The sequence below is a fragment of the Erpetoichthys calabaricus genome, chromosome 4, assembly GCF_900747795.2.
Source record: "Erpetoichthys calabaricus chromosome 4, fErpCal1.3, whole genome shotgun sequence".
Taxonomy (NCBI): Eukaryota; Metazoa; Chordata; class Cladistia; order Polypteriformes; family Polypteridae; genus Erpetoichthys; species Erpetoichthys calabaricus.
The window spans coordinates 11,009,980-11,026,360 of NC_041397.2; the positions used below are offsets into that span (position 1 = coordinate 11,009,980).

The 16,381-nt window shown below is 45.2% G+C and overlaps 1 protein-coding gene and 1 long non-coding RNA gene across 2 annotated transcripts in view; both read right to left on the reverse strand.

Moving 5' to 3' along the window:
* irs2b (insulin receptor substrate 2b) overlaps positions 1–16,133 on the reverse strand; it is a 45,339-nt gene extending 29,206 nt beyond the window's left edge. The window contains 2 exon segments of the mRNA XM_028799213.2: positions 12,636–15,288; positions 15,290–16,133. Of these exon segments, the coding sequence (XP_028655046.1) occupies positions 12,636–15,288; positions 15,290–15,817 (3,181 nt within the window). The 5' untranslated portion in view covers positions 15,818–16,133.
* On the reverse strand, positions 10,458–11,577 carry LOC127527471 (uncharacterized). Its single transcript, XR_007934773.1, has 3 exons — positions 11,411–11,577; positions 11,011–11,080; positions 10,458–10,726 (listed from the first exon to the last, which is right to left on the reverse strand). It is a non-coding gene; the product is annotated as an uncharacterized LOC127527471 (long non-coding RNA).
* Positions 16,134–16,381: the final 248 nt, after the last annotated feature.

The following is a 16,381-nucleotide window of genomic DNA, read 5'->3' on the forward strand; positions in this document are numbered from 1 at the left end:
ACAAACGGCCACAAACTGTAGTTACATCTTACAAGCTGCTGTATACAAAAATGAAAGGCACTATATTAGTTACATGTAACAATCTGTCACTCATAAATATGAAAGGCACTATAATAGTTACATGCAACAATCCATCACTCATAAATATGAAAGGCACTATATTAGCAATATGTGACAATCTGTCACTCATATATGAAAGGCACTATATTAGTTACATGTAACAATCCATCACTCATAAATATGAAAGGCACTATATTAGCTACATGTTATAATCTGTCACTCATAAATATGAAAGGCAATATATCAGCAATATGTGACAATTGGTCACTCATAAACAGGAAAGGCACTATATTAGCTACATATGACAACTGGTCACTCATAAATATGAAAGGCACTATATTAGTTACATGTAACAATCCATCACTCATAAATATGAAAGGCAATATATCAGCAATATGTGACAATTGGTCACTCATAAATATGAAAGGCACTATATTAACTACATATGACAACTGGTCACTCATATATGAAAGGCACTATATTAGCTACATGTAACAATCCGTCACTCATAAATATGAAAGGCACTATATTAGCTACATGCAACAATCTGTCACTCATAAATATGAAAGGCACTATATTAGCTACATGCAACAATCTGTCACTCATAAATATGAAAGGCACTATATTAGCTATATGCAACAATCTGTCACTCATAAATATGAAAGGCACTATATTAGCTACATGCAACAATCTGTCACTCATAAATATGAAAGGCACTATATTAACAATATGTGACAATCTGTCACTCAAATATGAAAGGCAATATATCAGCAATATGTGACAATTGGTCACTCAAATATGAAAGGCACTATATTAGCTACATGCAACAATATGTCACTCATAAATATGAAAGGCACTATATTAGCTACATGTTACAATCTGTCACTCAAATATGAAAGGCAATATATCAGCAATATGTGACAATTGGTCACTCAAATATGAAAGGCACTATATTAGCTACATGCAACAATCCATCACTAATAAATATGAAAGGCACTATATTAGCAATATGTGACAATCCGTCACTCAAATATGAAAGGCGCTATATTAGCTACATGTAACAATCTGTCACTCATAAATATGAAAGGCACTATCAAGCTATGCCCAACAACCTGTCCTACGTTATCAAGCTATCGCTGCACACAAATATGAAAGGCGCTTTAATACTGTAGTCACATCTAATAAGCTGCTCTATATGAAAATGAAAGGCACTATAGTAGCTACAGCTTATAAGCTGTCACTCAAATATGGGGGGCCTATCATGCCATGTCTAATAACTAGTAAATGGTGCACATAAACATGAAATCCACTGTAAAATGGACTGTAGTCACATCATTCAATCAATCATACATAAATATGAAAGGTGCTATAGTAGATTAGCAGATACTGTAAACATGAAAATACAAATGGCACTTTAACACATACTGTAGTCACGTCTAACAGGCTGTCGCTCAAATCTGAAAAGCATTACAATAGAGATTGTAAACAATAAGAAAAGGCCTTTTAGTACATACTGTAGCCACGTCTAACAAGCTGCTGCATACTAACCTGAAAGGCACTATATTAGCTACACCCAACAATCTGTCACTCATAAATATGAAAGGCACTATCCAGCTATGCCCAACAACCTGTCCTACATCAAGTAAATGCTGCACATAAATCTGAAAGGCGCTTTAACAAATACTGCAGGTACATCTAACAAGCAGTCACACTACAGTAGATACTGTAAACATGACAATATGAAGAGCACTTTAATAAATATGCTGGCTACATTTAACAAGCTGCCACTCGAAGATAAAAGGCACCACAGATTGTATAAACATAATGATATCAAAAGCCCTTTAATAAACACTGTAGCCACGTCTAACAAGCTACTGCATATGAACGTGAAAGGCGCTATATTAGCTACATATAACAAGCTGTCATGCCCAGCTATGGCAGCCACTATCTTGCTATGTCCACCAAGCAGTACATGTGGCACATGAATGTGACAGCAGCTTTAATTTGTACTGCAGTCACATCAAACAAGCAGTCATATACTGTATAAATATAAAAGGCACCACAGTAGATTAGCAGATACTATAAACATGATAACTTGAATGGCCCTTAAATGACTATACTGTAGTCACGTCTAACGAGCTACTATATATGAGCATGAAAGGCACTATATTAGCTTCATCTAACATCAAAGACATTAGAATAGACACTGTAAATATGATAATATGAAAGGCCTTTTAATATACACTGTAACCATGGCTACCAAGCTGCTGTTTGTAAACATGAAAGGCGCTATATTAGCTTCATCTAACAAGCTCTCACTCCCAAATATAAAGACACTACAGTAGCTATGTCCAACAACCAGTTCCACTTTATTAAGCTGTACATAACTATGAAAGGCACTTTAATAAATACTACAGCCATGTCTAACAAGCAGATACTGTAAACGTAATTATATGAATGGCACTTGAATAAATACGCTTACTACATTTAACAAGCTGTCACTCAAAGATAAAAGGCACCACAGACAGTGTAAACACGATTACATAAAAGGCCCTTTCATAAATCCAGTAGCCACATCTATCAATCTGCCGGATGTGAGCGTGAAAGGCACTATATTAGCGATATATAACAAGCTGTCACTCCCAATAATGAAAGCTGATACTGTAAACATGAACGTGAAAGGCACTTTAACATATATAAGTGGAAATGAAGGGGAAAGGGCTTGACATCTGAAGCCAGGAAGCTCTCCTTTACACAAAGAGTTGTGGGACTCGAACAAACTACAGAGAGGAGAAGTTGAAGCAGAAACCTCAAGAACGTTTAAAGAAGAATCAGGATAAGATGGTGGGTCTGCTGAACAGGCCGGAAACAAATGGACCGAAGGGTCTCCTCTCGTTTGTCACATTTCTTATGTTCTTAGATTCTGCGAACAGCTGTGCAGGAATATGAAAGGCACTATAGTACACAGCCACATCTACCAAGCTGTCACTCATATTGAAGAAAGTGTCCAACTACCTCCAAAAACCAGCCGTATGCTACCCCTACCGCTACACATAAATATGAAAGGCGCTATAACCGATACAGCAGCTACTGCTAACAAGGCACCACGATACGATATTATGAAAGGCACTATAAGTGACGGGACTCGACTCCAGTATTTCTGTGACAAGCCGTCATGGACAGGAATACAATCCACAATGGAATGACAGCCAAATACATTGATAATTGTCGGGCATAAGGCGACTCATTGCATACTAGGGCACTACATAAGGAGTTCTCAACCTTAACCTGATTGTTGAATGTTGTTATTGTTCTTTTAATAATACCCAGCTAGAACAATCTGTGTATGACATACAATTTCCTTGATATGCCCATGTCTGGAATATGCCGCCCCTCCGAGGATGGCTCCTGTTTGGCACCCACTTGCTGCCAGCCTATGCCAAACCCTGCCTGTCTCCTGCTGTCGCGCTCTTCCAGCCGCTCGATTCTCTTCTTTCTTCCATTCATTTGCACCCCAGTTTTCCTTGTCCGGCGTCTGCGTTTCTAGCAGCCTCGCGTTTACTTTTCTTCTTAAAAAAAGTTTGCACGTTCCCAATGGGGACTTGTGCGCATGTGCCGTTCCCCAAAAAAGAATGATGATGATAATGTGTGTTAAGATGATAAAAAAGCAAACAACCAGAAGATGAAAAAGCAGCGTTAACCCAACATGAAAGAGCGCCGACCATGTGTGTCACAAGGCGCACTGTAATTTATGGGGCTAAACAACACTCGCCACAAACCCCGGGCTCCACTAAACAGTTTGTTTTTCTGCGAGCATGAAAGCAACCACAAACCCTTGAAAGAGACGTAGTGCGGTCTCTGTTCTGACAAGGATTTAAAAAAAATAAATAAATAAAATAAAGTCAAAATAAAATAAAGCCTTCCTTTTATCTCCCATAGAAAGTCGGACGTCAGTGGATTTTGAAGAGGGGGAGGGGCACAAACGCGAGTGCGCGAAGTGAAAAAGGAGCGCGCGGCGCGCCCCCGGGACCCGCCGTCTTCCTGCCTGCCTTCCGTCTCGGAGATTCCTGACGGCTCTGCACGTACTAATCTATTTATCTTACTTCGCCCTAGCGATGAGCCGGAAAAGATGTCCTTTTTAGGATATACACAATACAAAGGGAAAAAAAAAAACATTTTAACTTACGCCTTGAGCGGAAAAACAATTCATCGGAAAAGGAATGCGCGCGTTCTGGAAGTCAAAGTATTTCTAAGAAAATGATTACTGGAAAAGCCTGGCTCAAATGGGAACTGTGTGTTTATCTGAAACAAGACACGGAGTATGTCGACAATTTTGCTGTGTAATTAGTACAATAATCGGCAATGCCTTTTACAGACAACCCCGTCTGCAAAGGTTTCGATAAAATAAACAACAAACTGCAGTTTTGGGCAACACCATCTGTTGTGCTTCACTCAATTAACCGCCGTTCACATTATTTTATTATTACTTATTATTTGGCTGACAACCATTTATGCAATGCTAGAAAACAGAATTGCTTACATTTCTTTCTACATTTTCCAGTGGGAGCTACAGGCACGTGAAGTGATTTGCTTATGGTCACACTAAAACGTAAAAAACGTAAACGTTAACATTATTCAAAGTTATTGTCTGTCTGTATACCTGCATTGTTATCACTCTTTAATTTAATATTGTTCTTTATCAGTATGCTGCTGCTGGAGTATGTGAATTTCCCCTTGGGATTAATAAAGCATCTATCTATCTATCGATCGATCGGTCTAGTGGTGTCAGCAGTGGGATCTCAACCAGCAACCTCAGGGTTTGAAAGCCAAAGTCTTAACCACCACACTGCCCACCTTTCTAGAACGGCGAAAATCACCAAGTCAACAACAAAATGAGGCAATGAAGTGGTGACACGTCAGTGTGGGTTGCGCTGCCCCCTATAGATCTTGGGCTAGAATCCAACTGGAGTTTGAATGTTCTCTCAGGTGTAGAGTGGGGTCTTCCATTCACACTGAAGGATTGACAAGACGACCCCAAGTTGGGTTATAAACACTAACATGTATTTGTCAGACACGTTTATGCAAAGCAAATGTTAACCCTTGAGATACAGCTGGTGACATTCCTGTTGTTTGTTCCAATTGGAGCACAGGCAGGTGAAGTGACTTGCTCAGGGTCACACAGTGTCCGTAGCAGAATTTGAACCCACAACCTCTCAGTTTGAGGTCCAAAGCCTTAGCCACTATGCCACATTGCCAACCTTTAAATAAATAAATGGTGGTATGTTAGGGGTATCAGAAGGCAGCAGTCTGCACCATTGTGCCACACTGACTTCATTAACCAAACTGTAAGATCACCTGCCTAACAAGATGAGCAATGAATCAGAGGCGACACAACAATATGGGTTAAGCTCACACGTTTTCCCTGTAGCAGAGCCAGAGACTAAAGCCTAAACTTTATGCCTGCCTAGATAGATAGATATGAAAGGCACTACGTAATAGATTAGACAGAGAAATGAAAGGCACTGTATGATAGAGAAATGAAAGGCACTATATAATAGATAGATAGATAAGGCACTATAACAGAGAAAGATATGAAAGACACTATTATTATCACGATTTGGCCGGTAACCTAATCCGAGGCAATTTACAACATTCGGGATACAACTGGTTACGTTTCTGTTTGTTTTTCCCCCATTAGAGAACAGGCAGTTGAAGCAACATGCTCAGGGGTTACACTAGTGGTGTCAGTAGTGGGATCTGCACCTACAACCACACTGCCTGCCTATATAGATAGTAGATAGATAGATATGAAAGGCGCTACATAACATTGTATAGCTGCAAAGGCAAGGCACTATACAACAGACAGACAGACAGACAGACAGGGACGGCACTCTGGTTGCTTATTATTTGACTGGCACCTTTGCCAAGGCAATTTACAACCTATGTGATACAATTAGTTACGTTTCTTTTGATTTGTTTTCCGGTTGAATTGACTTGCTCAGGGTCACACTAGTGTCACTAGCAGATTTTGAACCCACACCCTCAGGATTTAAAGTCCAGAGCCTTAACCACTATACCACACTAGATAGATAGATGGATGGATGTGAAAGGCACTATATAATGATAGATAGATAGATAGATAGATAGATAGATAGATAGATAGATAGATAGATAGATAGATAGATAGATAGATAGATAGATAGATAGATAGATAGATAGATAGATAGATAGATAGATAGATACTTTATTAATCCCAAGGGGAAATAAATATATAGCAGTGAAAGGATATGAAGGCGCTATATGACAGACACACAGGACTATTATTACTACTTATTTGAGGGTTGCCTTTATCCAGATACAACTGATTACATTTCTTTTATTATTTCCATTAGGGAGCACAAACAGGTGGAAGTGACTTGTTCAGGGTCACACAGTGTCAGTGGTGGGATTTGAGCTGGTGGTCCACTGCATCTTTTGCACCTCTTTATTAACTGATGGCTACTTCAGACAAACAGGAGACAATTATAACCCAAATATAGAAGTTTAAAAACGAAAACAGGCAGTTACGGGTTCTGAATCGCAACAAAAAAAGTTAACAAAAAACAAAATCCAAAAAACTACACTGATTTAGTAATACATAAAGGGTTCAAATTAAAAACCCGATTCAAGCAAAAACCTGCAGCTACTGCGGCCCTCCAGGACCAGAATCGAGTACCCCTGCCTTAGGTGGTCACCCATCCAAGTACTGCTTAGCTTCAGGGTGGATTCCCTATTCTGAAGTGCAGGGGGCTGTTATAGAGCGTATTTTACAGCTACTTAGCAGAAGCTGAGGGGCAGAGAAAGGTGACAACTCCAGTCATCTTCTCAATCAGATGAAGAAGCCCCCCATCAAAGTCTTCTTGCAAACTGTGAAGGCCGACTGTTACATGTGAGTAATGAGAGGCAGCAGATCTTTGGTCTTGGAAACTGAACTCCAAATATTCAAGAAACAGCCATGAAGGTTAAAGGGGAGGGGGGGGTCTTTAAATCCCATTGGCTAATATGCGCATTTTAATTCAACTAAGAATTAAGATAACTGTGAGAGCCAGTTTTGGTTCGTTTAAGCTAAATTAATCAAAGTATGGGACAATATCTGTCTACATTTCTCCACAGATAATAAAAGGCGACTTATGCAGGATCCCACCTTGCCAACTCAGTAGCTACTTGAACTTGGGAACTAGGAAAAGACGCAGCCACAATAATTGTTCTAAAATATTATTTGGCCGATGCCTTTATCCAAGGTGACTTACAACATCTGAGATACAACTGGATGGATGGTACTATACTCACTATGAAAAGCACTATATACATTTCTTCTTTCCACCTTTTAAATCATTCTTTACTTTATGTCATCATTTTACTTATTTGGCTGAATGTCCCCTTGGGATTAATCATGTATCTAATCTAACACCTTTATCTAAGACCCCCTCCCCATGTGTGGACTTTGCATGTTCTCCCCATACCTGTGTGGGTGTCCTTAGACATGTACGTCTGGTGACTTGTCAACACTAAATGGCGTATGTGAGTGTTCTCACCCTGCCCAGAGTTCCTTCCTCTATTGCCCCCCGATGCTAGCTGGGATAGGCGCCAGACCCACCCCCAGACTGTGCCGTGCCCAACGCCATCCCACCCTTCTGGATTAAGCAATTTAGACAATGACATGACTCGACCCACAACATTAGATGTACAGTTTGGTGACCCATTGAACCATTTTTATTTAAGGTACCTCCATTTAATATAAACTATCCATCCATCCATTATCCAACCCACTATATCCTAACTACAGGGTCACGGGGGGTCTGCTGGAGCCCACTGCAGGATACACACACACACACACTAGGGACAATTTAGAGTCACCAATACACCTAACCTGCATGTCTTTGGACTGTGGGAGTAAACCCATGCAGACATGGGGAGAACATGCAAACTCCGCGCAGGGAGGACCCGAAAAGTGAACCCAGGTCTCCCAACTGTGAGGCAGCAGCGCCACCACTGTGCCACCCAATATATAAATGCTAAAATGTTCACATTCATTTGGCTGATGTCTTCACTCAAGGCGACTTACAACATTTCAGATACAGCTGGTTACACTTCAAGTGTTTCTTTCTTTCAATCAGAGCACAGGAAGGTGACATGACTTGCTCACGGTGATGGTGTCAGTAATGGGATTTGAAACCACAACCTCAAGGTTTGAAGTCCAAATCCTTAACCACAATGCCAAACACTATCTACCTAAATAACACAAGGTGAGGTTCTTCATGGGCACACGCTGCTATGCAAGAAGCCCTCAGCAGCACACCTGCTTATGGCACAACCATCAAATATCCCCACCACTCCACATTTTCACGGAGTAACTTCCAATTAACATTCTAAAAATAAAAACACAAAATGCCCGATGTGAATAAAAACAATTGGATGTGGACTTAACTTACGCTCCTTAATATCCAACTGGCGCACTGGCAGGTGAAGTGGCTTGCTCGTTGCCCACACAGTGTCAGCGGTGGGATTTTGAACTCGCAACCTGAGGCAGTAAGGTCCAAAGCCTTAACCACAATGCCATGCTGACTACCTAAATAATGAAGGAGGTTCTTTATGGCCCACCCATGCAGCGTACCCTCTGTATCCTCCATGCCCATAAGGCTTCCATCACCTAACATCGTTACAGATTTTCACTGGGTAACCAATTAACAACCCAACCAAAAAAAAAACAAAAAACAAAATTCCCAACATCATTAAAGGTGATCAGATGTGAACTTGAGCTCCTTAACGTCCAGCTGTGTGTTTTATCCGACTGGGACATAGGCAAGTGAAGTGGCTTGCTCACACATACAGAGTGTCTGAGGTGGGAGTTGAACCCACAACTTGAAACGTTGAAGTCCAAATCCACATTGCTCACCCAAAAACTGATTTTCTTTAGGAGTGCCTACTGCTACGCCACGCACCCTCTATAGCCCCCCTGGCTCTATCACTGCTCCAGATTTTTTCTGGGTAACCTCCAATTGACAATTAAATTAATTAAAATAATTGAATAAAGGTGATCAGAAGTGAACTTACGCTCCTTAATTTCCAACTGTGTGATCCAATAGGCGCACCGGCAGGTGAAGTGGCCCGTTTGTGCTCACATGGTGTCACTAGTGGGATTTGTGCTCACAACTTGAGGTGCTAAAGTGCAAAGTCTTACCACAATGCCATGCTGTCTACCTAAATAATGAGGGACGTTCTTTATAGCCCACCTATGCAATGCACCCTCCGTATCCTCCCTGCCCATAAGGCTTCCGTCACCTATCATCACTCCAGAGTTTCACTGGGTAACCTCCAATTAACAATTAAATTAATTAAAAGAATGAAATAAAGGTGAACGCATATGAACTTACACTCCTTAATATCCAACTGGGCGTTCTTCCCGTGTCCTGCTGACAGCTCACAGAGTGTCACTAGTGGGATGTGAACTCACAACTTGAGGCACTAAAATCCAAAGCCTTAACCACAATGCCATGCTGTCTACCTAAATAATGAGAGAGGTTCTTTACAGCCCACCCTTGCAATACACCCTCTGTATCCAATGGGTGCACCGGCAGGTGAAGTGGCCCGTTTGTGCGCACAACTTGAGGTGCTAAAGTGCAAAGTCATAACCACAATGTCATGCTGTCTACCTAAATAACGAGGTAGGTTCTTTATAGCCCACCTATGCAATGTACCCTCTGTATCCTCCCTGCCCATAAGGCTTCCATTACCTATCATCACTCCAGATTTTCACTGGGTAACTTCCAATTAACAAACGAATTAAAATAATGAAATAAAGGTGATCAGACGTGAACTTATGCTCCTTAATATCCAACTGGGTGTTCTTTCCGTGTCCTGCTGCCGCTCACACAGTTGGCAGTAGTCCAAAGCCTGGGCCAATATGTCACACTGTCCACCTACATAATGAGTGAGGACCTTTATGGGCACACACTGCTAAGCAACAAACCCCCCACAATACGTCCATCACCTATCACCATTCTAGATTCTCTCCATCGGGAAACCTGACCTGCGAGTAAGCGTGATCGGACGTGAACTCCAACTGTGTGTTTTTCAGACTGGGCCACAGGCAGGTGAAGTGTCCCCCTCGTGCTCACAGAGTGTCCGAGGTGGGCTTTGATCCCACAACCTGAAGTGCAAAGCCTTAATCACAGTGCCACACTGCTCACCCAAAAACGGAGTGATTGTCTTTTATGGGCACCTACTGCTATGCCAATCACCCTCTGGCTCTATCATTGCTCCAGATGTTTACTCGGTAATCTCCAATTAACAACAACAACATTTTTTATGGGCACGTACTGCTATTCCACAAACCCTCCGTAGTCCCCCAACCGGGCTCAATCATCGCTCCATTGCTTTTTACTGGGTAACCCCCAATTAACAACAACATAAAATGCCCGACACGACTAAATATAATCTGAGGTGAACTTGCACTCCTTAAGATCCAATTAATTTTCCAATTAAGGCACAGGCGGGTGAAGTGATTTGCCCACCGGGTGTCAGAAGTGGGATTTGAACTCATAACCAGATGCACTGAAGTGCAAAGCCTGGCATCACAGTACCACATTGTTCACCCAAAAACGGAGTGATTGTCTTTTATGGGCACCTACTGCTATGCCAATCACCCTCTGTAGCCCCCCTGGCTCTATAATTGCTCCAGATGTTTACTCGGTAATCTCCAATTAACAACAACATAAAATGCCCGACATGACTAAATATAATCTGAGGTGAACTTGCACTCCTTAAGATCCAATTAATTTTCCAATTAAGGCACAGGCGGGTGAAGTGATTTGCCCACCGGGTGTCAGTAGTGGGATTTGAACTCATAACCAGATGCACCCAGTACCACATTGTTCACCCAAAAACAGAGTGATTGTCTTTTATGGGCACCTACTGCTATGCCAATCATCCTCTGTAGCCCCCCTGGCTCTATCATTGCTCCAGATGTTTACTGGGTAACCTCCAATTAACAACAACAACATCATCATCATCATCATCATCATATGCCTGACACAACTAAATGTGATCCGACATGAACTTGCACTCCTTAAGATCCAATTGATTTTCCAATTACGGCACAGGCGGGTGAAGTGATTTGCCCACCGAGTGTCAGAAGTGGGATTTGAACCCACAACCTGAAGCAGTGACATGCAAAGCCTGGCATCACAGTGCCATACTGCTCACCCAAAAACAGAGCGATTTTTTTTTTTTTTATGGGCACCTACTGCTGTGCCAATCACCCTCTGTAGCCCATGCGCTCTATCATCGCTCCAGATGTTTACTGGATAACCTCCAATTAACAACAACATAAAATACCCAACACGACTAAATGTGATCCAACATGAACTTGCACTCCTTAATGTCCAATTAATTTTCCAATTGAGGCACAGGCGGGTGAAGTGATTTGCCCACCGAGTGTCAGAAGCGGGATTTGAACCCACAACCTGAAGCAGTGAAGGGCAAAGCCTGGTACTTGTGTAGTAAACAGATGGCAGTGACCCCCCCCCCCCCCCCCCCAACTTCACGGAGCCCATCACTAGAATGGGTAGGGGGAAACCTTATGCAACCCCCCCCCCTCTTCAATTTAGTGCTGCCATCCGTCTGTTTAGTACACACGTACCGAAAAACCCTTAACTGCAATGCCACACTGCTTACCTTAATGATGTGGGAGGGACCCCAATGCAATGTACAATCCCCCCCCGCCCTCAACCCCCAATTACACACACACCCCACCCTGTCATCACTCCAGACTTTCACCGGATCAATTAAGAAAAAAATAAAATACCCATTTAATTACATCGGGCTCGGACGTGAACTTGTGCTCCTTAATATTGAAATGTGTGCCCACTACGATATATTAAAAAAAAAAAAAAACAATTGGTAAAACAGAAAGGTGGCACAGACGGCACATGCGTTTAATTTACACCTGTAGCTTTTAAGGGAAGCCCACACAATGTAAGCCAACCCCAATCACCACCAACAGCTCAGATCGGCACACGGTGCAATCGCGCCCCCTCTGCCAACCTGGCTTTCTGAGACTGCATTTCCCCTAATTAAAACCTAACAGCAGTAAGGAAACGTGTTCGCTCTGCTACTACGGCGTGATCCTATAAATTGGGCAGGAGAAATCCTGTCGTTTATTACTATAAATAACCCGCCAGACTGCCACAGTCTTCACGCTCACTTCTATCGGCGCAGAACTGCAGACATCAGCATGAGACTGCATTTAGTCAGCTGCCTGACAGGGTACAGTGACAGTGACACCACTGGATGTGGCTTATTTCTTTTTTTTTTTTTTTCCTCCCCCATTACATTAGGGGGGCACAGAGAAGGATTTATAGGATAAATAATCAAGCAAATACATAAAAGGTGGCAAAAACACAGGGTGACACATGCAAAGCCGGTTCCTAGTGCGCCAGGTGGACGTGTACGGCTACGCTTCACTGCAGAGCCGCACAAAAATATTCGTGACGTGCAAAGAAAAATCGGCCGTGTGGTACATTTCAGACACTGACCTTTAGCAGCAGCTGTTGTCGCTTCCTTTAAGAAGCCTAGACTGGCATAAGGGCTGGCATCCATGCCAGCTTTGAAGCAATGTGTGCTCTTCAGTCTCAGGACGCTGTCGCAGCTTCCCAGGCTCTCGTCCATCAGGTCCAAAGCGATGTAATTGAGCCCGTTCTGAAAGCCCGCCGAGGTCTCCCGGCACATGGGGCTACCGTACTCCTCGTCGGATCCCTCGCTTTTCCTGAGAGAGACGTTTTCCACGGAGGCAGAGCTGTGTCTCTTGGGATCGTGTGCAAAAGAAGGAAAGACGGGCGTGACGGTGGTGGTGGACGAGAAGGTCTCCGAGCTGTGGCGCCGCCGTCCTTGGGGGTCCGCCCGGATCACCTTCGCCCCCCTGTCCGGATCCGGGGGTAAGCTGGGCAAGATGAACGTTTCTAGACCGGACATCTGATCCATCAGACTTAATCTCTGGACGCCGCTGGTGGGGCTGGTGGTTTGGGCACTTTCTGTGGTTTGCGAGAGAGGTTGCGCGGGTGCGTTTCTCATTCCGAACGTCATGTCCGTGTAGTCGTCCATCGCGGGGCCAGAGAGACAAACGGGTCCGATCTGCGCTTTGAGGTACATGTCCTCTGGCTGGTTTGTGCAAGAGCATGGCAAGTTAGACATCACATTCATAGCATCCACAGGGGTGTTCCCAGATCTGGGCGACTGTGTGCTCAAATCGAGGTTCATGTAGTGTGACAGTGGAGACGTCCGCTGGCCGTGAGTGGACCCGAGGGAGGACGAAGGGCTTCCTGTGGATGAAATGGGGGGCGAGTCCCTGGTGCTTTCGCTAAAGTCTATGTTGATATATTCACCCGGGCTCTTGGGTTCCGGTGGGAGCGGATGCTCATTCATACTGGGCAAAGTCATCAAGGTGTCCAATGACAGCCTGGTGGGCCGGTTGGCTCTTCCCCGAGGGCCCAAGCAGTCACTTCTGTTTTGCCGCACCGGTGAGGGCGCCAGGTGGTTCGTCACCACAGAAGTGGCACTCCTCGTACAGAAACCAGACTCCTCGAGAATCATCTGGTTCTGCAAGTTCATCATCACGTACTGGTCGCTGTCCCCATTTTTGCAAGTCTGACTCTTGTAGGACCGAGGCAGCGAGTTAAACGAATAGGAAGTTTTTGGTAAGTCGCTTAAAAAGTAGTCCGGCGGGGTGAGAGAAACACAGTGATCGATAGGCGACATGTTCATGTAGTCGCCGTTGGTCAGCTTCCCGTCCGGGCTTTCGACGGAGAGCTTGGAACTGCACCACATTCTCATGTACCCGTTGTCGTCAAGAGAGCAGCTACCGGGCGAATGGGTCCGATGTCTGCTCCCATCCACCGGACAGTGAGAGCGTGGGTTGATGATTTGTTTCGGCGCAGAGACACTAGTGGGACTCATGGGCACATAGTTGTTGTTGCGGTTTAAACTTGGCGCCACTCCGGGCGACATCAGCATGTAGCCATTCTCGGCACAAGGAGTGCTGCTCGAACTCTTCTGTGGCCCAATTTCAATATCTCCATAATCTTCCGGATACGTGACCTTGGGTGAGGCTGCGCATGATTGATGGCCCGAGTTGCTGCTGGTATATGTAGCTCTCATCAGCGTGTACTCGTCCAGAGAGGCGGACGACACGTGCGGCGTCGCCTTCTGCTGCAGTGGCGTCGTCAGGGAATAGGTCCTCTTCCTGTAACCTTTGCTGGAATCCAAAAGTTCGTCTTTGGAAGCCTGCCTGAAACTCGGATGGAACAGAGCGCTCGGCGGCCTGTCCATGGTCATGTAGCCACAACAATCGCCACTCTCCCGGTACGGCGGCGTCTCGCTGATGGACTCGGGCGTGTTGCTCCGGTTCCCCACCGAAAGTCGCACATCGCCCGGGCTGGATCCGTACTCGTCAAAGGACATGAACCCGCCGTCGCTCGGTGACCCGGAAACCGAGGCACTGGCACTAGACGGCCGCTGAATGGTGTCCGATGCCGACCCGTGCCCACTGCTCGACGACAGGCTCACCGGACTGGCAGCCGAGGGCGGCGAATGAGACACCGGCATCGACATGGACTTGCTGTGCTGGAGCGAGTTGGTGTGGATCGCCCTCGACGGTCTGGTGGTGACAGTGTTGGAGCGGCCGAGAGGTGCTATAGTGCAGGGGCTGATCGGACTGCCCGTCACAGATAACGGTCTGCTCATGGTGCCATCCCCTTCGCTGGCGGTCCGCATACGGCTAGAGGTAAACTTACTGGCAGGCGAGGTGGCCGCCATGCTGTCCGTCCTGGAACGCCTGGGCAGCCCAGTCTGGCTGGGGGGCAGGTTATTGAAATGCCTCCTGGTAGGCACAGAGATGGGGTTGGTACCGGACGACTGGCTCTTGCTCCTGGGTCTAAACTCGGACAGCTCTTTCATGGCTTTCATGGCCTCCAGGATGGTCTCGTGGATATTCTGTGCCACCACAGAGTCATCGGCTTGCATCCACAACTCGCCAGGTCCTGTCGAGGCAGACCTGCCCACTTCAATGAAGAAGAAATTGTCCGAGTGCCCACACCTCCTAATGTTCATCAGCTGCAAGCTAACCGAAGGGCTGTCGGAATTCAACTTGACAAAACTGATGGACCTGCTCGAAAGGCACAGCCTGTGGACCCCCGGTTAAATTTTTACTTTGCCCCAGCCCTTTGGATTTCAGGGTGACCTGCCATACCTCCTTGTACGCAGCGTTAGCCGGCGTGATGAGCCCGTAGCTGCTCTCCTCCAGGGCCGCCAGCGAGGAGGAGGCTGAGGCGGACCCCGAGCCCTCGTACACTTTGCCTTCATTCATCAAATCGGTGAGCGCGACGTACCAGCCCTCCTGCTCTTGCTCGTGCTCGGCGGCCACGGCGAAGTACTCGTCCTTGGTGTAGAGGGCGATGAGGTGTTTGTGCTTGGCGTCTGCTCGCTTGTTGATGTTCAGACACGAGTCGAGCAGGATCACCCGCTTGGCCGCCGACTTGTTTCTCCATTTCTTCTCGTTCTCGTAGTACTCGAGGCGGGCGGGGAAGCCGTCGCTCTGCTCCTTCAGCACGAAGAAGCGTTTATGTCCGTGCTTCTGCTTTCTCAGGTAGCCGCACTTCTTGACGTTGTTATTATTAGCTGTAGCGCTAGCGCACGGCCCTCCAGCCGTCGGCGGACTCGCCATCCTCTTTTACTCCCAACTCCTTACTTTTTAACTTTTTTTTCTGTCTGTCCTCGTCGTAAACAAGAAATAATCCAGCGCGTCTCCGCCGCGGATCGCTCTTTCTCTCGCTCTTCTTCTCGATCGCTCGCTCTTCTTCTGCTTTATTTTTTCCCAGTCTTTTTTTTCTTTTCCCACCTCCTCTTCTCTCTAATCCGTCCTCGGCGCACGGATCTCCATACGATATCTGTAACAGTTTCACAGTAAATAACACATATGAGCGAGTGACTGAACTGAAGAGCAAAACAACATGTGACGTTGTACACATTCAGCTTTAGTTACAAAAAAAAAAAAGGTATTAAGTAGGACCGACGTGTCAATCATCGAATCGCGCAAGATTATTGGTTGCAACGCTTGATTGACGTGTCAACGGGCCTGTGAAGCCCGTAGGAGTTCCATACTAAGCTATTCGGTCTGCCTATTCAAACGAGTCGAGCTACGGAGGGGCTGACACAGTTTCTCATTAATCTCGCCCACCCCCCTCCAATGCGTATGCTTCTCTGCGTTTCGAGCAAAATAAGCGATTAG